This window comes from Drosophila subpulchrella, unplaced genomic scaffold (genome assembly GCF_014743375.2).
Source record: "Drosophila subpulchrella strain 33 F10 #4 breed RU33 unplaced genomic scaffold, RU_Dsub_v1.1 Primary Assembly Seq354, whole genome shotgun sequence".
NCBI classification, from domain to species: domain Eukaryota; kingdom Metazoa; phylum Arthropoda; class Insecta; order Diptera; family Drosophilidae; genus Drosophila; species Drosophila subpulchrella.
Window position 1 is genome coordinate 1,596,054 of NW_023665577.1, and position 25,152 is coordinate 1,621,205.

At 39.2% G+C, this 25,152-nt stretch overlaps 1 protein-coding gene across 2 annotated transcripts in view; it reads left to right on the forward strand.

Annotated features, from left to right (window-relative positions):
* Positions 1–553: 553 nt before the first annotated feature.
* LOC119559776 overlaps positions 554–25,152 on the forward strand; it is a 44,730-nt gene continuing 20,131 nt past the window's right edge. Inside the window, exons 1-8 of one of the 2 annotated variants that reach the window (XM_037872854.1) lie at positions 554–1,404; positions 4,783–5,744; positions 10,947–11,144; positions 11,747–11,899; positions 11,966–12,154; positions 12,235–12,406; positions 19,327–19,458; positions 22,308–22,475. In XM_037872854.1, coding sequence (XP_037728782.1) covers positions 5,126–5,744; positions 10,947–11,144; positions 11,747–11,899; positions 11,966–12,154; positions 12,235–12,406; positions 19,327–19,458; positions 22,308–22,475 — 1,631 coding nt within the window. In that variant the 5' untranslated portion in view covers positions 554–1,404; positions 4,783–5,125. The remainder of the gene's footprint in view (positions 1,405–4,782; positions 5,745–10,946; positions 11,145–11,746; positions 11,900–11,965; positions 12,155–12,234; positions 12,407–19,326; positions 19,459–22,307; positions 22,476–25,152) is intronic. The other variant, XM_037872853.1, reaches the window with a different exon arrangement.

Below are 25,152 nucleotides of genomic sequence, written 5' to 3' on the forward strand. Positions count from 1 at the left end.
AAATCGCCAGGAAGTTAAAGGAATACTATATAAAGGGATATGCAATCTCAAATATATAAATTGCCAATTTCCGCAAATTATCTTAATACCTTTCCAAATAACCTATTCACTGCTCCTAGTGCATCAACGTTTAACAACATACAAACGATAACATCTGGTCATAAAAACTGACTTTGATTTCTGCCAAAGAAATATTAAAAGATACATGGACAAATACGATCTTATATTTAAATACTTGATAAAAATGATAATATATAATATAATAATGCGTATATTATACAATTATATTAAGAAAGCTAAAACTGTTCTGCAATTGTCAAATGTAATTAGCTCTTGAATAATTGCTCACACCTCAAGAAAAACTCTTCTCATTGGCTTTAGCTAATTTCTTAAGATTTCGTAAACAAATCGGAATATACTATGACTTATTTGGGATTCTCTGGTACGTGTGTGAAATTCTCTCAACTAAGAGAAGATCTTGTCAAAGAGAAAAGATCCCGGGGCTGCCCAGCAATTCTTCCGCCGGAATTATCCCCGAGCAGTTGCAGTTGGAACGCGGATCGTGTCGGTTGGGATTGGACCCGTGTTCGTTTCGGTTCTTGTGGGGAAAGTCTTATGCCGAGCCAAAGAGCAGTGATATAAATCTTGCGCGTGATCCAAAAATAACGCCCAGAAAATATCTGCAAAGGGGGACAAAAACAGAGCGCGTGCCAAGAGCCCAAGTGAAAATGTTTACGCGCAGAAGGCACCGAAGTTAATCAGTTCGAAAACGAAAAGTCTTCGCAGAGTGATTTATTTTAAGTGTGGTGCAATCGTTGCTGAATGAAATATAATCGAAAACATCTTCGATTTATTTGTGCAAAACCGCAGAAAGTGACAAACGAAAATAAAGCCTCTGCCAAAATTGCTTGGCGCATCTTTGGGCAGATCAAAGATACAACAAATCGGGCGAAAATTGGTAAATGCAAAAGTTGAAAAATCGACAACGCGCATAATTATCGGCAATGCAATGGCCAAATAGACCGTGCAAATAAATATTGAAAATATTTAATGCGCTTCATTGGCGTCCTCATGAAATAAAAACGTCGATTTGCCTTAATTAATGAGCAACAATGTCCTCCTCCGAGAGAAATATACAAATATTTAACATGTAAAAATGTGAAAAAGATATTACACACTTTTTCCGTTCAATGTTCATCGTGTAAATCAAGTGCAGGAATAAACTTCTTGTGAAACTCGTTAAATTTCCCCATACTTGTGCGAAAAAAGGAAATATTCCGAAATTCAGTGATGTGTGACGCTCGTAAACATTTCAACATATGTATAAGCAAAGTATAATAATAGCAAGCAAATATAATACGAATATTTTGCGCAGATTATCCGACGAACCGAATTTCATTCTAGGTGTTTATTAGATGCCAACTCGAATGATCCGAATTCCAAATTTGCTATTTGGGTCTTTAACTACAAGGCTTGCACAAGTTTACTAGAACTAAATGCCAAACCAAATCCTTTTTCAGTGCAGCAAACAATTGTGTAAACAAATTTAAATAATTTGCCTGTGTTTCGAGTAACCGAATTATTTAAAAATAAACATTTCACTTAATTTGCGCTGCAGTACGCCATGCCCACCGCCCACTTGTGTGTGTTTTTGCGAGGGAGACCAAAAATAAATCCTATAATTCGAAATAATTCGGCACGATCTCTTGCATTTGGCTTGGGGTTTGTTGAACTTTTTGTCGCGGTTTTGCATTTGCCGCTTTCCAAATTTTTGTTTTTTCTGCAATTCAGCTAAAATTAGTTGCAACTAATTTGTTGTTGCACGCGTGTACTTTTTAGTTCCCATTTCATTTGGCTGTCAGAAGTGACAGCTTTCGATGCGTCGACATTTCTGTGCTAATTATGCAAATTCTGCCTTGTGTCCGTGGGTTGTACAATGTTGTTTTCCGTGGGTTAAGGGGCCTTAACCCATGGGACTCCTGCTGCGTGGCCCTTCGGTCGGCATTTGCATCACAAAAGCGCTGGCGGAACTCTCGCCGGAATTGTTACATCGCTGGCGGAATATAATTTATGACAGTGTCACATCTGTTCTGAAACCATGTCGAAAGTGTTTCGCCATTGATTATGCGGTCTGCGGATAAGGATCCTCCTTGCGCTCTAATTTAAAGTTTATTCAGGCAGGCAGCACACTTCAATTGACCCACAAATCGCTCGATTCGACTGAGTGACTTCGTCAGCGCAAGAAAAGCATTCCGCGAATTGTTTTGACCAGGCCAAGTGGACCGGCGGAAAATAAGTGACTTCGCGACAGAGTAATCCAAATCAAATCACTTTACTTAAGTTCCAATTGCACTTTTCCCGCTTTGCAACTCTCGCTGATTTTCCCATTTTGCCATCTTGTTTCCGTTCGGTGCATTTTCCTTTTCGCCAGCTGCCAACTGGCAAGTTTGTCTTGTGATTTCTCTTTTATTTTAGCGAACTCCTCTATTTATTTATTTTTGCCTTTGGTGACGACATTTCGTGGAGTGCGCGGACAATACAGCGGCATTCCGTGAATATTTTTGCCCATTCGTTTTTATTTTTAAGCACTTGCTGTTTATTTTTAACATTGTGTATTTTGTTTAAATTTGCATTGCCACTGTGTTTCTATCTCTCTCCTCTATTTACTTTTTATTGGTCCCATTTTCAGCAGCAAGTATGGGTAGCTCCTGCACTTTCAGCTCTCGTTTTTCGGAATTTGCATTTAATGGCCACCGACAGCTGTCTTAATTTACTTTCACTTAGTGGATACGTTAAACCGACAGATTGCCAAGAAAACATCACAGAAATAGCATTGATTTTCTATTTCGTTTGGTTCTAAAAATACCACAACTGCTACAACAAGATAGCTAAAAAGCAACATCCGTTTATGTTGACTCAATTAGCTTCCAAACGAGTTGATGGGAGTTTATGGCGTTTTCATCCAGGGCTGTCTAAGTGTTCGGATAAACTCCACTTCAACACCACTTTTTCCGTTCATTCCTCGTTTCCCGTTTAGCAAAGGTCAATTTTATGTTCTCAGCATATGTACCTTGACATTTATGTGTGTTTGTGATGCAAACACCCGTGTCCGGAGAAACTCACTCAAGGGCAGTAAAAAGTCGGAAAAAATGCCATAAATAACGAAATCACTTAAAAAGATTTTTTATTATCTTCTGTGTTGTTCACCATTTGCTGATGCCCTAAATTCAAATAAGGAAGTGTTGAAATATATCACCAATACTTTTATAGTTGGCAAATAGAAATAATATTTAAAGTTCAATAAACATTTACTTAAGGAATTTTTACTTAGCCTGGGAAATTAATAATCTCTTTATTTCTGGTAACTTTTTAATGACATGGTCGTTGCCTAATAAAAAATGTTTTGAAATGAGTCACATTTATAAATACGAACCCAATTAAAGTGGCACTAATTTTAAAATGTAGAACGTAATGTAATTTATTTTCCTCTTTTCCAATTTAATACCACAAACTTAAAGGGCGTTCACACTTTGGCATGCGCCCTTTTCTCTAATATTTTTGTACATTTTTATATTTTCTTGTTCCATTTAGTTTGTTGTTATTGTGAAAATGCTTTTAGTGTGTCAGTGCGTTGTGATTATTTTGATATATACTTACGAACACACACACTGTCCCCACTCGTCACACATTTTAGGTTTTCACACACATGTGCCGCCCATGTGCCACCCCCTCCCTACGTCACTGCGCTTTTCTTAGCGTGCTCGTAAAAAAACATTTGAATTCCTTTTCATTTTTAGATTTTGCGTTTGTTTTAGTTTTATAGCGAAATTAGCTCACTTCGCTGCTCTGTCGACATAAATCGAGATGGAAAAGAAACAGAGGAACCTAATTGAATTTTCATTGGTATTTCGGCTTTTATGATTAATCGTCATGGGAAATCTTTCGTTGCGGACTGGCTTTTCCATACCATATATTTCTGAATGCTCTTTGTTTACGTTGCGCAAATGTGAAACTACACGGCACTACATTCTGAAAAGCCTTCGGAGCTCATTTTCCATATGTCAGGACTTGAATGACGAGCGCTTGTTCAACGCCCCATATTTGTATACAATGTTCGGTTTAATGGCAACTTCTTATCACATTTAACGTGAAAAGCATTCGAATGAAGTGTCGGACTTCCTTTCATTTCATTTCCATTCACTTCCCATCGATCGAATCGATTTGACAAAGTACAAAGTCCAAAGGCATTCATAACTAATGGACCACTATAAATAAATGACTGCTACCATTCCATCGAAAGTCCTAAAATAATATTTGAAATTCTGAAAATGAACAGCACATTGATTGTCTGCCACACACGAGAGGGCATGTCAATTGGAAAATGCAGTGGCACTGAGAACTGAACGATGACTCAATCAGAACGGGCTATTAATTTTAGATTTGAATTGACTTTAAGGGGGCCTTCATAAGTTCTACTTCAAGTTCCATCAAGTTTTTTCTGAAATATTACTATTTGACTTTAGCAGAATGCCTTGTCGTCTTCCAAATTTCTTTTAAATTCATAATTTACTTTAAGAGCTATTTTTGGTAACCATTACAAGTTGTTTAGGCTTCGATTCCTTAATATATCCAAGAAAACTGTCACTGAATATGGGTTCCTGTATATATGTAAACTTGTGAAACCAAAGTTAAAGAATAATTAAACTGCCGAGCGGCTTTAACTTATTCAGTGTTTCTCACCGACCTTTTCTTGGTGTTTTTCTTTTCGCAAACAATGTTCAGGCGTACAAAAGCAGGCAAAACTTTTGCTGGAAATGAAATTAAATACGAGGGAACCGGACAAAGAAGCATGCTAAATACTGCAAGTAAATAAAGTGTCGAAACTATTTAAGGCGCTCAAAGAGAATCCATGTAAATACAGAGTGCGGAAAATGTGAGCCATTCGGTTGGACACAACAAAGAAGGAACACAGCGAAAAGCCGGCGAAAAGAACAATTAACCAAACAGGAAAGACAAACACGAGCGGAATGTGAAAACTTTCGCCGGAGCAGGGAGTGTAGGGCCAAAATTAATATCGAAAACAGCAGACAGCAGCGGAAAAGTCCCGGGGCGGAAAAGCAGAGCCATGAAGTTTCGTTTGGCAGCATTTTGGCTATTTCTGCTCACAGTCGGCGGCAATCACTTGCAATTAAGCCACGTTCGCTCGTGGGGTGTGGCCGCCGAAAAGCAGCTGCACAAAGGAAATGAACTGGAAAACGCAATGAAATTGCGGGAAACCTCAAAGCAAACACGGGTTATCGGGGACATCACGACGACAATTCAGCCGGATCCGGGCAGATCAATTGGCCATCAGGCAGTGCGACGTGCCAAGGCCCCGCCGCCCACTTTGGAGCTGCATTTCAGGCAAAGCTTGGCCAGGCTTTTCGCTTCAGAGGATGAAACGACCCCGACCCCGGGAGCCCCAATCCAATCCCAAACCCAAACCAATGGCACTGACAGCCCGTCGGCCGCGTTTTTGGCCACCGATAAAAGCCGCGACGAGGCGACAACCACTCATCACCCGGGGCGGCGACATGTGGTCCCCGATAAGCTGCAGTACACCCAGGAGATCCAGGTGAAGCAGGGCCGCCTCATGGGCATCACGCGTCGCTTCCAGGTGACCAGCGGACTGCGCCAGGTGGACCAGTTCCTGGGCCTGCCCTACGCGGAGGCGCCCACCGACGGTCGCCGCTTCATGCCACCAGGTGAGTGTATATTAAACTGTCAGTTTCGGAGCCGCCAATTTATTCAGGATGGTATCGAGGGGGGCTCTTTGTGACAGCCCTTTTGTATAAAAATAACAAGAACTGGTAACATGTTTCATGCTAACCAAAAAAAAAGATATTCGACTTGAAAAATTCAGATTAATTAGCTAGTATATGTATTAACAAATATTGATTAGTTTAAAGTGCCACACAATTTTAAAATTATAATTTGTTTCGTTGTAAACCAACAATAGTTAATAGTAAAATTTTAATTAAACTCTTAGAAACCTTAAGGCAGATTGCTTAAAGATACAAGTATATGGTTCTTTGCATAAAACAACTGATTAAAATTATACTTTTATTTAAAAAGATTTAGAACTTAAAAAAAATTTTAAACTTCTCTCCAACAAATAAATGGTGTTATGTAAAGTCAATTTTTAGCCACAAAACGAAAAGATACATTAACATAATTTTGGGTAATTTGGGGTAGAACTTGATTTGCAAAGGAATTCCACCTGAATTTTGACCAAAGAGATTTGCGGGACTCCGCCTTTATGTAGATATATATAGATTTCTGAGCAAATTTGTAAATTCACTTTCTATGGCAAATGGTTTTGTTTGCGCCAAGGATGTCCGTAAAAGAGCCAGTTTTCATCCTAACACTGCAAGGCCGGAAACAGATACATTCTGAGTAAAAACAAATAAATAAATATATTTATGACAGCGGAATCTTTAATTTGTATCCGCTTTTAAGCTAAGCTGACCGGCAAAGTAGATATTTAAATCAACTAAATACAAATGAGCTCAAATGAGTTAAACCCCGATTATGCAAATATTTACTAAAAAAAATTAATTACAATTCAATGAAATTTCAATTTTTTCCTATAAACAATCAAGTTCTCACGGCGCAATCATCATTTAAAAATCATTAACAATATCAACAAAAACGAAAGAATGCAAATCCTCAGGGCTTAAAGCTGGCCAGAAGCGAGTAAACACGTGTTTATTTTGATATTGATAGCCGCATGTTTGTTTTGAAATAAACAATGTTTATCGACAACAAAAGGCCATTGTAGTTTATTTGCATCGCTTTTATGTCCATTAACTCGAAAAGTGGCTTAAAACGTGATACTTAAACTGTTGAAAATATTTTAATTAAAATTACAATAGATATATGATTGAGAATAGCAATTTGTATAATTCATTCGGGATCTCAATAAGCTGGAAAATCCTAGCTATTTATTTCCTTGTACCTTTCCCGCGCAGGCAGCCAGCACTATTTGTGACCGCAAATATGATGGCAAATTGCCACTTTGCAGCACCAACAGGCAAACCCGAAAACCTCGAAACCCCAAAACCCCAACCCCAGGATTCGAATGGGAGACGGGGTCTTTGGGGGCGGGGCGAACACTCCTTGAACAGCCGACACATGCCGCCGCATTTCTCCTGCTGTCCATTTCGAAAACCTCCGTTGGTCCTGGGAGCGTTGTGGGGCACTTAGAATTTAGCCTGCAATTTAAGCAATTATCGTTGAAGCCGGCCCGGCATTGGGCTTTCAGGACTTGACATGTGCCCTCTCTAACACCGATCTGGCAGGATGTTGGTCCTGAGAGCACGTCCCTCTGTGTGTGTGCTTCCTGTCTCAAATGGCTATTATTATTGCAGCTTGTTTTTACAAGGATTGCAATGTAAATCCGAGCTCTCCCCTCCCAGCTTGCCCATTCATTTGGCCATATGCTGTGCGATTATGTTTCGGACTTTGTACATGGATATTTTGCTTGTTTAATTAAGAGTGAAAATTGCTGGTATTATATGTATTTTAAGTTTGTTTATCAAAACATGATTTACGTTGCTGCTGCCAACTGGCCTGTGAGATTTGTGGCCGCCGAGCTGCCAACACTTTGCAAAACTTTAAGTCTCTGGTCCTATTGTTCGGGGCATAAACAGGCTCAGCTTCAGCTGTTGGCACCACAACTTCCTCCTTGCCACTTGGCTGTCCGGTTCCCAATGGTGTGCACTACAAAAAATGATTTTACAAAGTATTGAGCTTATAATCCTACAGCGCATTATTTATTCTAGAAATCACAAAGGAACTTTTATATATTACTTATATTCTCTAAAATGCATGTGTAAGGTAATTAAATTAAATTTTATTCTTACAATTTTTCTTAATAAATGTCCACGTTTTAAATGTCTTTTAAGACACGGAACATTTATTACCAAAGTGCTAGCAAAATATAGCCTTTTAACTTTTCTCAGACAGATAAAGTATAATTTTGGTAACCTTGAACATAAATAAAGCCTATACAGCTAATGCATTAATCAAAGCATACCAATGTAGGCGATTTATAGGTAATTAGGTAGTATAATTGAAAATATTTTATTATTATACAATTTTTCACCTAGCAGCTACGACTCAGTTTGCTCAGTGTAGGTCCAGTGTGGCTTCAGGCCTTTGAATTGCATTACGTAAAGACAATAAATTAACACGCCCCAGAGGCAGTCGAAAGTGTTGGCCGCGATTTGCGATTTGCGTGTCAGATGGGCTGGTTTTGCAGTGTTCAGTAGCAGTTTCCAGTGGCAGTTTTCAGTCGGCAGTTTGCACTTCGCCGTTTGTCGCGCTGAGTTTATTGAGCACTTGAGTGCCGTGCACTCAATCCGAACGGACGGCGGCGACACAGCAGCAACATATCGCCGCACCGCAGCAACATCAATTGCAGCAACAACTTTAGACGGGTGGCAGCGACATATTTGTCGGGGGAAGTTGTTGTGTGGGTGCCACTGCAAACATGCTGTCGCTGATACAACTTGCCTTGAAATTCGCCCCGCAAATATAAGCCAATGCAAATATGCTCACGTTGCGTATGCGTAATGTGTAGGGAGCCTGTCAAAGCGGAGGACATTCAAACCCGTATGCAAACAGAGTCCTGTACGTTTGTGTGATAGATTTTGTTTGTGCGCAGCGACCAAACAAATACACATCGCTTTCGATTCTGCTCTGTGTTTCCCATTTCCGCTGGAGTTTTCCTAGTTCGCAGACTGGAAGCTCTTCCTTTCGCCTGTTGCGAAATTTATTAATAACAAAATGCAAATAATGTCGCATCCGCATATTGGATCCACGTTTGGGGTTTGCTCTTTTCTTCGTATTTTTATGGGCTCAATAACGCGACGAAATGAAATTTGCCCGCCACGAATGTGTCAAAGTGTAAATGTTGCATATTTTTTTGGGCGTCGAGCTGGCAACGAAATTGAAATTGGCATTGATTTGAGGGATCTAATTCTCACCCTTTTTGACGAATAAACTTGTTGAAATTGAAATGTTGCACAGAAAACTTATTTGAAGTATGCAATATACCCACTTGTTTATTAGTTTATTTTTTTATATTTATAAATATGCTTTTACTATCTCACTTATTGACAAAAAATAAAGGTAAATATTCAATAGTAAATGGTTAACACTGATAAAAAAATGGAACAGCAAAAAAATATCTGCATATTGAATTCAAAATATCGTATTAAATATTTGAACTAAATACAAAAACGTTTACAATGTTGAATACAAAACATAATAAATTGTGTGATTTAATTTTGAAATATTTAAATCAAGGTAAAAGATATTATTTTTGATGTCATTTTGATCATTTAAGGTCATTAAAAACAATAATCTTATTTTACTTTCAAATTTTAAATTGCATAAATAAACTATTATTTTTATGTTAAATATTTTCATAAGCCGTAAAAAATGAACAACAAAGCAAGAAATATGTATACTGAACATGAAATTCATGGATTTACTTCGTTTTATTATCAGTGTAGGAATTTGAGAAAGGGAAAGTTATATGTTATTAAAAATAATAAAAACGTAGCCGAAGACCTCGTATCTAGCACTACACCTCCTATGATACTATTAGTTTTGTAAACTTTATTATGATCTTTAATAAATAAATAAATATTATTAAAAATACGTACTTTAATTATACCATTTTATTTCCCTGTAGTATTTATTGGGCTTGAACTAATTATTGCCAGTCCTGCCTTGTGTTAATATTGTTATTGAATTGGTTGAGCCCACTCGAAGCATGTACGAGTTCGGAATAATATTTTCAATCGTGATTGGAGCCACTTAATTTGCCTAAACCTCCCATTTGCATATCGATCGCTGGTAAATAACCGCAAAACAATCTGAAGCCGTAACAATGTGGTGTCAAAACTTGTAAGGGATTTGCAGACTCTCGCCCGAGATGGATTGGCATTTGTGCGGGTGGGTCGTCCTTCTGCGTCCTTGTTGTAACCGCATGGATTTGAGATTTGGGATTTGGAAGCAGTGACCAGAATCCGAACTAACTTGACCAAATCGTGGTTGGCCATTCACCGACGATTCTCCGCATCTGCGAGCACGGTTTGACGTTAACTGCAACACCAAAGCGTAACCGCAGTCAACTTGGCCACGAATCGGACCCGGACAGGACCAAATACCGAGTACCGAGCACCGAGTGTCCTTTGGCCTCCGATGGCACTTGTGTGCAGGGAGTTCGAGCTCTGGGGCGTGAAGGCAGGGTGTGTGCTTGCTTGTTTATGGCGTTTTCAAGTGCCTGTTGACCGTGTTACATAAATACGGAATTGACTTTTTGGCCACAGCGCTTCGAAAGCAATCGAATGACTGCGAAACAGTGAGAGGAAATAGCGAAATGTGTTTGGCCACAATGGGTTAGGATGTCATTTTGTATGCCCTCTTTGTCAGTTATCTGCAGGGAAATATGGAACTTTCGAGGATTTGTGTGAGGTGCGAAAGGAATTTGATTCGGAAATGTGAAAAAATAGATTAGGAAGCTAGTTCGAAAATATTGTAGACAGTATTAAGTAGCACGGTTGCCCAATACCAATTACCTCGTTAAATTTTGGGTTAAAGTTTAATTTATAATCATTATTATTAGCCAACCCAAATATACATATACTTTACTTTATTCTTATAACATTCTTATGTATGACTTGGTCCTCAAAAGATTTTGTTTATTTATGAATTTAGACAGATCTCGATAATTTTTGTAGATTATAATGTGGATAGTGAAACTATCAATAATAATCAATGCAAAAAATTTGATTTTACAGGTCCTTTTAAAGGATATGATCGTCTTTTTATTCTTATAAATCCAAATGTTATATATTTTTTTGTTATTTTTTAAAACTTGTCTATTGTTTCAGGTGCCCCATTGCCATGGCAGGGCTTAAAGATAGCGCGGCATCTTCCGCCAGTGTGTCCGCAGAAACTGCCAGATCTTTCGCCCCACGGCAGCGAGAATATGTCCCGCGGTCGTCATAAACACCTGAGTCGACTGCTGCCCTACCTGCGAACGGAAAGCGAGGACTGTCTGTATCTCAATCTGTATGTGCCGCATGAAGGTGAGTTCGAGATCGCAAAATACGATTCTGTCATAGGCGTCATACCAATGAAGGCAATTTTTGCATTGTCATATATTATATTTATCAGGAGATACAATGTCATTCATTAACTTAAAGTTGTATAAATGCTGAAAATAAATATGCGTTTGTGTTTAAGTTTAAACCATCACTTCGATTTCTTCAGGTTATTTTTATGCAAATTAACTGCTAATTATTTATTATAAAAAGCCAGCATCTGTAAAAGCTTTATTTTGAATTATGTGTGTGTTTAAGCAAATACATTAACTTTCCAATTGATTCACGTAGTTTAATATTTCCATTCTTCATTCAGCTTTAAATGTCCTTTATGTTCTTTATTGTAAATTACTGTGGTTGAATTGTGAGTTTGTATTATATTTCATAGTTTTGTAAATTTTGATAATAATATTTCCTAATACTGTAACTAGTCAATATGAAAATATATCTCAATATGTCATTTTATTCATAGGTATGGTAGCAAATAAAGGACGAATTATGAAAATGTCATCACTAAATTGGTAACCCATCTGGGTACTCTTGAGTATTAGCACGATTTTCATATAGCTTAATTTTACAAATTGCAGAACCCCAGAGCACTCCCAAGAAGTATGCAGTTCTGGTCTATCTGCATGGGGAGTCCTTCGAGTGGAACAGCGGCAATCCGTACGATGGTTCCGTGTTGTCCAGTTATGGAGAGGTGATTGTCGTCACCGTCAACTACCGCCTGGGAGTGTTGGGTAAGCTCGTCTTTTTTTATGGATTTTCCCTCTAATCTAATCCGTTTATGTGGTATCCGCCTAAAGGATTCCTGAGGCCCAGCATCGATGCGCATAACATAGCGAATTACGCACTGCTCGATCAGATTGCGGCGTTACACTGGATCAAGGAGAACATAGAAGCCTTCGGCGGCGACAACGGACGTGTCACTCTGATGGGACACAGTACCGGAGCGGCGTGTGTCAATTACCTAATGGTATCGCCGGTGGCCTCAGGTGAGTCGCGGGTGGATTACAACTGACATAATTCGATGAGAACATATTGCGGAGGCTTATTGTGTGTCCTGTCACCGCAGGACTCTTCCACCGGGCCATCCTGATGTCCGGATCCGCGATGTCCGACTGGGCCGCCAGCAATCAGTCGCTGCAACTGACCATGCAAATAGCCCATGCCCTCGACTGTCCGCTCAACGAGCACGTGGAGGCGGAGGACGATGATGTCCTGCTCGATTGTTTGCGCCATCGTCGGTGAGTACTCCGCGACCAATTGAATTATTTAGGTCCGCCAGCCAGGGCATGAGCGATAGGCGGACCATTATAAACAACCGTAATGCCGGCTAATGCCTTTTAGTGCGTACACTCAGGGAAAAATGATTTTAAAATTAGATTTGGTTTATTTTCAAAGGATGAATATAAATCGGAAATTCAAAAAATTGTCTAGTTAAATGACTAAAAGTATGCAATAATAATTTGTAAACTCTGGAGTACAATAAAGGCATTCAGTAAAACGACTGCCTACTTTTAGGCACCAGCAACTTCATTTAAAAGTGATTTAAATACCCGTATACCTACTTTTTGTATTATTTTTATATTTTAAGAAATAACACTTTTGTAAAAAGGCACAAAAGTTTAGTTGGCCTTGATGCTTATATAATAATACAAAGTTAAAATACACTTTAAATTAATTTAGCCAAAACTTACCGTTTTAGTACAGGTAATCTTAGTAAAGAATTTAGTTACACTGTTTTTCTCCCAGTGCCATTTGTGGCCAATACGAGCGCCACTACTTCATTTGCACTGGCATCTTCATTTGAATAGTGTTTTGTGTCCTTTGATTCAATTCGTCAGCCCAACAGAATTTTGGCGGCTTTGTGCCTAATGAGTCGGTAAATTTACGAGTTTGCATCGCCATGACGTCAATGAGGCGTAAAGGCCTATAGGCTCAACATCCTCATCGAAGTCCGTTCCCAGGACCCTGACTAATCAGGAATAATGACCATGTCAATGGTTCGAAATTTGCATGGCGATTACTCGAAATCTCTTGTGTCGACTTTGACCGTAGGTCACTTCTTCAAAAGGAAACGCCCATAACAGTGGTGATTGATGAAGGCAGGCCTTCAATTTAATTACTTCTTAATTGCTTAATTTTTCAAGTTTTGGCTTGAATTGCTTTTGCCTAATATTTTGAAAACTCACCGTCATTATGGCCAAGCCACTTTACCATGTATTTAAATTAAAATAAATTTGTAGTACTTAATTTTGTTGATAGGAGTAATGATATTCCAATTTCTAACGAAAATTGAATATAATGCTCGAATTATAATTTCCGAAAATGTTGTTGGGAAGTGAAGGACGTTGACTGTATAGAGATAGTTTGAACTATATTATTTCCTCTTCAAGTTATGTTCAACATTTATTAATAAATACCTTAATACCATGCCATATTTTGTGAAAATATTTCCTTTCAAGCAGCCCCTCTTTCTACGACTTATTTACATTTAATATTCATTGCACGCATTTGAGCGGCTTATCCCATCAGAATGAAAGTATCCCTTTCCATTAAAGCATCGACACAAAAAGCGCTTGGAATCAAACCCGACTTAAATGCACTTTTTTATTTATCAGCATTTAATGCATGTGTGGGGCTTTCTGCGCTTGGGTGAAAGTGGAAAGAAGTTCATTTGTATGCGCGGCGGAGTGCACGAGAGAGAACTAAAAAACAATTTGCATACAAAATGAAAAAAGGCGCATGTAACTAAATATGTAAAACTAAATCAACAACGGCACAATAATAGTAATTATGTTAATTACGCAAGCACACTCGCACCCACAAACTGTCAGCTTTTCCGCTAACAAACACTATGATGCAACAGTCGGTTTTGTCCGCGTATGTGTGTCTTTGAAAACTTTCTACTTGCTTTCTTGTCCTTAATACAAATTGGCACAGTAACTTGAAAACCCAAGTCAGAACTTTTGCTGACGTAAGTTGTCGAATTCAGTTGTTTGGAGCACAAGACATTTCATAGACTTCTCTGGGGAATGCAAAGTTAAGAAGCTAATATAAATGTAAATCGGAAATGTTTTATACCTATCCTTAGCTTAGTCGGAAATGAACTTTAACCTACAATTTTTGAACATTTTCAATATTTAAAATTATACTAAATTATATTCATTAAAAATATTAAACGACTAAAAAATAAATAATAAATGGTAAATTAAAAAAAATATGTGTATAAGATTATAATAATCAAAAAACAACTCTTAACTTAATTAAATATTAAAAAAAATGTTTAATTTTAAAAACATATATTATCGTGTGTTTTGACCCTTATAGATCGGCAAACCCCTTCAGGAAGTAGGAATACCCTAGCTTAAAAGTTAATTTCGGAATGTTTTAATGAATGAGCTAAGCTTCGGCTTAAGCCTGAGAATTGCAGCCTCGTGCGGCAGCTTACTTAAATAAGTGAGGGAATGAACGAGTGAGTGAATGAGTGAGTGGTGGTGGTTGAGTAGCATGTGTGCCAGGCAGAGCGAGTGTTAAATGAATGCAATGAATTATGCATGAATTACTGAGCAAATGTGCTCATCGCTTTTGCTGCAAAGGCACACAACTCATACACACCCACTGGAACACAAACAGGTAACAACTACTTGTGCAAACAAGCTGAGAGTCACGGTGGCGTTTGTTTAACCCACTCTCACACACGGAGACATAAGTCTTTGTCTCTGGGTCTTAGGCTTCCTACATATTTAATAGAGCCTCTGCCCAAATCCTGCCCATTGATTTCAATGTGTGCTTTTCCAACTTGTTAATTTATTCAAATTATTTGCCTATTGCCCCAGCCTAATGTGTTTGCCTGCCAAACAGGGCCTGTGATCTTTATTTACTTCTGGCCGAGCTTGCCAAAACTATTGTCTAAATTGTATATTTAAATACCTATGTTTCTGATTGCCCACTTGGCCTTAAAATGAGCAATAAATTCCTTTAGGTTTCAATCTGTGCAAATATTTCGCTAAGCTGATTATTGCTTGTAATTTTTGATTCGATTAGGAGATTTTCTGAAATGTAAACTATGTAAATTTAAGCTGAAAATTTGAGTAATATATTCAAAAATGACTAATTCCTAATATATAACATATTTATGAGCATATTTTGTATCAAATAGGGCAGCGCTCATTCATTTTTTATATATTTAATCGTCTCAAAAATGCAACAAAGGGAGGAAAGCCAGTGGCAATATCGAGTATACGCCCTGCTGGCCCACAAATAATCCTCAGCCTTGGCACCGTGTGTTTGCATGCTGCCAGTCGAGCGCTTCTAATTGACAAAATAAAAGGCAAAGCATATTAAAAATTCATTAAATAGAAAGCAAGCAGATGCAGACGGCTTAAGCAGGGCCAGGAACACAAATACGAGCTAGAACTAAAACTATAGCCGTGATAGGGACAAGGCTAAACTGGGGCATAATAAATGTTCGGTTTGCCTGCACAGGACTCGCTGCAAGAGTGTGTGTGTGTCGTTCAAGTAGCTACATGCCGCCTTAAGGACACCATCAATCTTCGTTCCTGCCACCAGCACACTGACAAATTGTGCATCCCGCTCCCAGCATCCAGAATATGTATCTGTATCTGTGCCACAACATACAAAATATATAGAGAGAAATCGCACATATTGTGTGTCTAACGAGTTAATCGCAGTTGCAGCTCAACTTGTGACAGTTTTGCACCAGCCGAGCTAATAAGAAGCAACAACAGGGCAGAAATAAACTCCTCTCCATACGAAAATCATAAATCACACTCTTCCACGGCGTACAACTTTGCAGCAGCGACAACTTCGACGACGAAGGGCTCTGCCCCAAGACCCCGAATCGCTGGGCACAACTTACTTTCCGGGAGCTGCCTCAACTGTTTTAGCTTCCACAAATTGTCAAAGTCAGAGGAAAACACAAGCTCACGTAGCTGTGGCCGTGCGGTGCAGACTTGGGCAATAAACTTGGCCATGTGCCGATAGCCAAGACTCCAGGATGACCACAAAAGCCAGGGACATGTGCTGCAGAGCTTTCCATGCACTAAAAAAGCCAAGACCCTCTTGTAACTTAAGTTTAAAGCGCTGTAATTATAGTTTAATAACCCATTTTATTTTTGTTTATAGCATTCACTTCAAAAATCATTAGTTACCGAATATTATAAGGACTTGTGCTGAGATGCATGGTCTTATGCATTTTTATACCCGTTACTCGTAGAGTAAAAGGGTATACTAGATTCGTCGAAAAGTATGTAACAGGCAGAAGGAAGCGTTTCCGACCCCATAAAGTAGATATATTCTTGATCAGGATCACTAGCCGAGTCGATCTAGCCATGTCCGTCTGTCTGTCCGTCCGGATGAACGCTGAGATCTCGCTGAGAGCTAGGCTATTGAGATTTGGCGTGCAGATTCCTAAGCTTCTTACGCAGCGCAAGTTTGTTTCAGCAGAGTGCCACGCCCACTCTAACGCCCACAAACCGCCCAAACTGTGGCTCCTACAGTTTTGATGCTAGAATAAAAATTTAACTAAAATGTGTTGTTCTATCAATACCTATCGATTGACTCAAAAAAAAGTTTGCCACGCCCACTTTAACGCCCACAAACCGCCCACAAACTTCAAAAAATCGTAAGTATGAACGCGGATATCTCAGAAAATATCAAAGATAGAGAAATGGGATTTCAGATTTAGATTCCGTAGCCTTGAGCGCAGCGCAAGTTTGTTACGCGAATATGCCACGCCCACTCTAACGCTTACAAACCGCCCAAGACTGTGGCACAATTTCATGCTAGTCGAGGTACTCGACTATAGCGTTCTTCCTTGTTACTCTTAGATTTCTTTGCTTTCTTACTAAAAGGTAAATAAGGACTTATAAATTGAAGCACTTAATTTAATAAAAACTAGTTGATTGTTTTTTTTAACATTAAATGCATAATAAAAACAAATAAAGAGACAATTTTTTCAAAGCTCAAAATATTTAAAAATTGTTTTCAAAAAGGTGTGCATACTTTATTGATTTCAAAACCATTGTCACTTTTATTCTGTTTTTTTTTCGAGTGTCTCAAAGTTAAACTTCTTTGAAGACCATCAAAGCTTTATTTGGTTTCGAAAGTGTTTGATGGCATTGCATCGATTGCTGCAGTCAACTCTTAGCTTAAATGGATTACGATAATGTCCCTCTTGAATGGGATCCCGAGGTGTTGAGTGAATTAACACACACATCCACCGACAGCTGGCAATTTTCGGTATTTTTTCGGCTTAGCTTGTGAATGGATGCCAGGAATCCAATTGAATTTTTCCCACAGCTGCTTTGACTCAAGTTCAATCCACGCAAAGAGGACTGAATGATTAAGAGAGCTTGGGATTTTATTCAGGCGCATTCCCAGAATCACAATGGTGAAAGGCGCACCAAATAATATGACTATGCAAACGGGGGACTTTCAGTTGTCATTTGCTCCAAGGTTACTCCAAACCGAGCTGAGCTAAGCTTGCAGATTGTTCATTTGAATTTCTACCAGAGCACTTCCACCTCAGCTGGTCCATTCCTGGTCTGCATTTTCCAGATAACAATTGTCCAACTCCGGCAGCCAAAATATTCCAGATTTTCGCATTCGTCTATCCCCCTTGTTGTTATATTCTTTTTGTCGGTCCTTTTCTTAATTTGTGCCAATTTCTGTGCCATCGACACTTCAGTTGGAGCTCTGGCATGTGGATTTTTATGCAAACTATGCCAGAAATTGCACCCAACTGAACCATTTCGCCACTGCAATTTTGTATCAATACGGGGGAGCGGTGGGTCTGGCCCAATCGAAGGCCAAACGAGCCAGTCAAGCGGGTAAAAAGAGCAAAAAGCGTAAATATACCGAACGGAAATGCTTTGCAGCAGGAGCAACTTCAGAGCAGGGATCGCAGCAGCATTCTGTGTGTGTGCTGATTGTATTTCATATCCACGTGGCATTTTTATGTCGGAAAAGGGTTGGGTTTCCCGTCTGCATTGGCAACACACCACCCACACATTCTATAAATACGAGTGTAAATCCGGACGAGTATGTGCGTGGGAATTGGTTTGCATTGCGGCTCTATTATGGCTTTGAGTGGGGAAAATACTTTTCGAAAAAGTGTCATAACTACAGGAAGTAACGCAAGTGCCACTGATAAGAGCACAGACGTTGATGGAAGGCATTTGGTTACTTGTGAAGAAAATTTGAACATGCGATATGAATATGCAAAGTACAATAATAGAGGGAATATAAACCTGAGAGGATTGCTGGCAGCGTGTTTATTGCCTCGAATTGGGCGTTATAATTTTGCACACGTAACCGAAGGCGAAGTCTTCATTCTGGCAGATTAATCCGAGTGGAAGTAACTCTAAAGATGTTTTCGCTTCAGCATTCCATGAAACAAGACTGAATTTCTTTTATGTGAAAGTTAAATTCCTGAAATGGTGTTCATGCATACAAATGTGGCTACTTCTGGGAAAAGTGTTTGTAAAGCGATAAGCAAAATGTGTTATTTTAAGGGATTTTGCTATATAAATTGGCAGGTTATTGTACATTCATACATGAGTAACACGAAACTAATGTTTTTAACACTTTGGTGGTAAAAATTTGAAATATATAAAAAGAGAATCTGGATATTTGTTTAGAAATGTTAACCTTTAAAGAAACATAAACAATATATATTTTTGCAAAAAAAAAAAATAACTAAAATTTTAAAAAATTGTAATAATTGTTTGAAGGATTTCAGTAACTTAAGAGCTTCCTTTCTGTTAAACCTTATATTCTTTACGATTTCGGTACTAAAAAGTGGTCTGCCACTCCGGGCCCTGTTAATTTTCTGCGTAGTCATTTGGCAATGCCCTAAAGACCATATGTGTATCTTGTAGGCCATCTCGTTTCGCTTTATGTGTGCCACGTGTGAGTGGTACGTGCGAGTGACTGTCCAGCTACAAATCACACATAAAATTTATTAGAAATTTCAAATCAAAGTGAAAAGTGACCGCTGTCAGCCGGCTGAGCCGCTACAATCCCAGCGGCAGTCACTCTTCCAGGATATACACATATCCATCTACTGCTACATTTATGTATACCCAACTCGTTTGTAAGACCTTTTAACGCATTTTGTGCCGTTCTTGTTTCTTTGCAGCTACCAGGATATCTTGCACATACCGACAGCGCTCACACAATTTTCAACATCATTGGGTCCAATTGTCGATGGACATGTAATACCAAATCAACCGTACAAGGTCATGGGGCATTATACGGAGCACTTCAGCCGGTTTGTTAAGCAATTCCCTACCATTCCCTACCCATTCCCTACCCATTCCCTCATCCATTACGATTGCTTTTTCCCTAACCAAAACGTAAAGCAAACCTAAACCATTGCCAATTCCATTGCGTTTGATATTTACTGGCGAACCGTGCTTTGGGGAGCTGTCAAACATTCCTTTTTTCGTATTTGGCCCGGACAGACAGCTCACCGGACTATTTATTGTGCGTTACTTGATTAGACGTCTGGTATTTGTTCCTTCGAATCGTGTGTTTGCCCTCAGGTGAAGTCAAATCGACTGTGAAAATCGAGGCCCGGGGTAACCATTTAACACGCCGATTTTGCGTTGGCGTTGGCTCAGTTATCATCCAGCAAATTACGGCTCGAATGTCACTTGTTGGGCTTGATGGGATCCAAACGAAAAACATCCATTTCAATACCCATTGGGCCCTCCATTTGGTCCACACCGGAAGGTCCCCAGGCGATATATACAGACGTGAATTGGGTTCAGCTGCGGTCAAACTGAAGGTGAAGCACTAAAAGGCAATAGTATTATTGAATGTGCATAGGGTAAAACAATTACCACTTATAATATTATTTTTATAGGGGGATTTTATTGACAAAAATACTGAAAGAAAGAAAGAAAGGTATCAAAATACATACGTGATTTGTTTATGTTGTCAGACAATGTTTCTTGTTTGAAACATTTTTCTTTTCAACAAAGTAAAGAAATGTACGCATAAGGTATTTAATATATTTTTTGTTGCGTGTCTGGCTAGTTTTTACCTTTGTAGATAATTATAAATTAATTGATTTTCGTAGTTCGACAAAACAAAAGATTACAATACAAATATTTTTTTCTTTAAAATAGGGCCGTTCTTAGATTTTATTGATGGCCTTTACTCGTGTCAGTATCCAGTAGATGTTGGCTAATTTCAGTTAGATTATAGTAATAATTATTAGGATAGATTTCTTTGGATGTTGCGAACTTTTATTTGTTTTCTCACAGTGTGCCTAAAAACAAATTAAATAAGCCTAATACAAATAATGGACGGGGTCGAATCAAAGAGCTACTTTGAGGGATTGGGCACCGTTGCCCCCTTGTAAATTACACCCATCCATCAATCAGTTGGGCAACAAGTAATAACTCAACTCCTCGCAGGACTGCGCACTCCGTGGGAAATCCTCGGGCAGGACTCACCTCCTTCAGGCACTCGCTTTTCCCCGGAGGACATTAGGGCACGTGCTGCTTGGCCATTCAGTCAACCTAACACGGTATAATCTAATAAAATGCGTGATTAATTTGATTTTAATTGTTATCCTTTTGCAAGTCAAACGTGTTTGACACGCAGCGCCGGAAAAATAGAATAATAGCTGCCAGGAAGCGCCATTAATTACGGCAAACAGACAGGGATTCGGGCGCCGAGTTGGGAAATTGAGGTGGAAGCACGTTTCACTCGACCGGAGATGTTGTCCGGGGCGGTTCCCCTCGTCTTTGGCTTTTAATCACCTTAATCAGCGATGGCCACGGATTAAAGCCTTCCCAAATGAGTGGAGTTCCCGCAAAGTGCAGGAAAAGTGGTGCTCGAGCACGCTCAAGTGTCCAGTTGCCATTCCATTGGCATCTCCATTCAATTTAGCAACTTTTGCAGCAGCTTTGCATTTACTTTTATCGGGCGAAACTTTCCGGCCCAACTTGAGTGGAACTTTTAATGCCATGTCCACGGCGCAACAGGAAGACAATGCCCAGCTGGGCGGCCCAAGGGGATCCAATGAGGCGTGGTCGGGATCCGTTCCATTCCGGACCGGAGCTGAAAGTATAGAGTAGAGCACTTTTCATAGACGAGCTCCAGTTCCAGAGGCACCATTTATCAGGCGACGTAACAAGTTACGCCGCAGGAACGAGAGCTCGTTTTATTTTAGTGCTTTTAACTGCGTTTTATGGGAATTCATTGGGCTGTTGTTCCTGCCATGCTGAAGGTCCACTGAGAAAACTATAGATGAATCGGGATTTAGGGTGCAATATTTAAAAGAAGCATTATCTTAGTCACACAGATTTATTGGTTAATTCATAAGAATTTTGAAAATATTTTTGAGCGTGTAGAGTATTTGTCAATTTTACTTCCAATTTCTAAGTTAGATATGTCCACAAGTTAGTTAGTTATTTAGTTAATTAGTCAGTTACTTAAATATCATCTTAACATGTGCCAAAAACTTTAGAACCTTAGCTTGGATTTTAACGGCAATCTTATTCTCAAGGCACTTCACTTTATAGTTATTTGAAGTTTAGAGCGTAGTTTAGGTGTTTTAATTAGGTCACGTGACTACGGCTCATAAAATTTACTTTCTGCGCTCAGATAAATAGTTTTAATTAGTTATTCATATATTTACTTTTGCCCATATTTTGTTAACTAACCATTTAGTTTCTTAAAAATAACTAACTAATATAACTAAAAATGGAAAGTAGAAAGCGGAAATAGTTCAAAAGAAAACCCAGCTTGAAATATTTTATTTAATAGTTCTCTAAAATCGAATAATAAAAATCAAGGGCAGAATTTTATAGACTACAAAATTCATATATACTGTTATTGCTGCCTTTTAGTAAGAAGTCCCTCTCCACTAGCCACAAATATAATGGAATTATAGATGGTAATCATTGCACAAGTGATATCCCTATAAAGGAAATGCCCAATCGGAAGTGCTGACTAACCATTACTAACACCTTGAGGAAGTGACACTACCACCTGCTTTTTCTCAGTGCACAGAAGTAGCCTCCGTCCGCCAGCGGCAAACACAAACTATGCATGTTGACTGCTCCATCCCGCTCCCACTCACCCACCTCTCGCTGTCTCTTTCAGTTATGATTTATTATTCGGCATCACGGAGTCAGAATCCTATCACACACTGGCCGCATTAGCACTCGAGGAAGGATTACGTGAAAATGAACGCGATAATTTATTGCGCTTCTATATGCAGAGCCGCTTTGATGTACGCCCCGATTTGGCATTGGCTGCCACGCTGAAGAAGTAAGTGAAATTTATGCTCCATTTTATGACGGTGGGCAATGCAAATCCGGAACCCATCCCGGCCATCCAAAGCCCACGGCCCGCGGCCGTACAACTTACTCCGCTTTTAACATAGTGGTCGGATTGCCGGCGATCCGATTGACTGGTTTGCATGCCTGTGGGTGTAAGTACACGGCCATATCGTTCATCTCAATTAGAATTGTTTATGTGGGGCAATTTGTTTACTAAGTGCCGCGGATTAGCGACGCCCGCCAGAAATGATGTTTAGGCAATTTACTTCGGTATTGACGTCATTGGGATCTAAATATCTGAATTCGGAGGAACCAGCTTTAAGGTTTAGTTTAAATTGAAATTTATTCGGGAGCCGAAATTCGTTTTGAAAATTTTCGGTGCTTCGGGCTGATTTTATTGCGAGCAGGCTCCTTGAAAGTGCCTCCATAAATTATAATAAACGACTAACTCAACCGATCCAGATCCTGGTGCCGCGGGAGAGCACTATTATGTCATCAGCTGACTACTTATTACTTGGAACTGCTGACGTTCCCGCGGGTTGACATTACTCCGTTCATTTGGGGAAAACAATGCCACTGACTATCTCATATTCGCAGAAGTTCCCGCTCCCCTCTCCTTTCTCCGGGAAAGTTTTGTGTGCAATAAATAAATTGCACAATGCACAGCAGTGACCTCTTGGCAGCCGGGGAAAATCCTACCCGCCCACGCCCATTCAGTGTCGACGTTTCTTGGTCCAAAACTGAGGTCCTGAGCTCAGTTTTTCGGTAGCATCCTATAAACTTATTTGCACAAAAGATGCAATTGTTCCTAAAGATGCCCGCCAAGGATTATAAACGGAATGTCCAGACGATGCCGCATGTGGAAATGAAAATCTTTGCGGGTCGAAAGCGAATGTTGTATGTGCTTTTTTATATAGATTTAACAAACAATAGTCTCTTTATAGGTGAATCCAATATGCTTGAAATGGAGCTTATAAATCGTTCAATTTAAAATTTGGAATTATAAATGGTTTAGTTCCCCTTTGTAGGAGCTTAAGAGCTATCTGATTTTGTTTGTGTGGAGGAGTAGAAAAACATAGTAACAAAGAGGATGAAAACTTTACTATATAAAGCTTTTGTTCTTTTAAAAGAAGAAATGGAAAGTGATACATAAATTGTAATTTATATGCGTAATTTATGCATGGTTTTTGCTTAATGGTTTGAGACAAATACGAATATTTCATTTCTTTGTATCGAAGTGTTTATTTTTGGTTCCATTTCATTTGAATACGGCAGATTCTTACACATTTTTGAATTGAGTTTGTACTCAATTGAAAGACAGAACAAAATAATAACAGCCTATTTAATCGTGAGTTTCCATAACTAAATGTTTCTAAATAAATCCTTAAATTTTGTATAGCCTTAAATATATTTTGTTGTTGAGATCGTAAATTTTTTTTTATATTTACATTTTGTATTTTTCTTTTAGGCTTTGTTCTTCTACAGAACCTATAGAAAACACCAAAAAAATCTTTTGAATCATGAAAACAAAAAGTAATTGATATATTTGTTTGGCTTAATTGCCATTCAAATATTGAACTCCTTTGGGCGGTTTGTTCTTTTTAATTCCGTTCTATACAACCACTTTGAGAGCCATAGAAAACCTCCTTGATGCAAACTTCGTTACCAACTTGAAGTACCCCTCGAGTGGTGGAAAGTGGTCCAAAACTATCTAAGCTGCTGGCATTCGCCTGAAGCGGATAACAGCAATAACACCCGCAGCAACAAAAACAAAAACGAAAACAGTAACGGCTTGAAAGGCAACAACAGCGGCCATAAGAATAAACAACAAAACGACAAACAAAAACACAACGACAACTGAGAGAAAAAAGAAGGACATACAAACGATTGAAAGGAAGTTCACACAATCAACAACAGATGCGCTTTTTCACATACGAATAACTGAACATGGAAACTCTCCAGGGGAAATTGTTTTGTATGACGTTGGTGGGGGAGGTGGGCGGGATAGTTTTCCCTGGGTGTTGGGTGGGCGTGGCAGCCATTCAGGCTTTGCTTGCACATATTTGGCGCTTTTCTCACTGCTCTGTTAACTGCATCCCAGTGGCAGTGCTTTGTTGTCCGTCATTGAATTAAATGGCAGCCCAAACAGCATTCGGACCATCGGACGGCGGAAAAGTGGACGGAGGCAGTCATTGACGGACGGCCGTGCTTTTGTTTCGTTTCATTTCATTTCCACTCCTGACTTTTTCGACTCCGGGTGTCTTTCAAGTTGAAGGATGGGCGGAGTGCCACATTCCGGGCCTTCAGCCCGCGGATCCTTGCACTTGTCTGTTGTTCAGATGTTCGACACGACACCTTTGACACCTTTGACTGCATCTCCGCAGGACGCCCGCAGATCCTTAGGGCCCACTTCAATCGAATTATTTAAACAGGGCGGTAAACTCTGCGCCTACACTTTCGAAAAAGAGGACCTAAGTCACCTAGGACATTTACAATAAATATTTTAGTGTTAAGAGTCCCTTAAAAATGAAGTTAAAATAATAACTTAAATCCAGTTTTTATTTATCTATATATCTGCGGGAATGCCATACACATTTAAGGTGTCTTAAAGTATGCAACAATATATTTTTAGCTCAGAAAAACATTGAAATCAATGAGAAATAAGA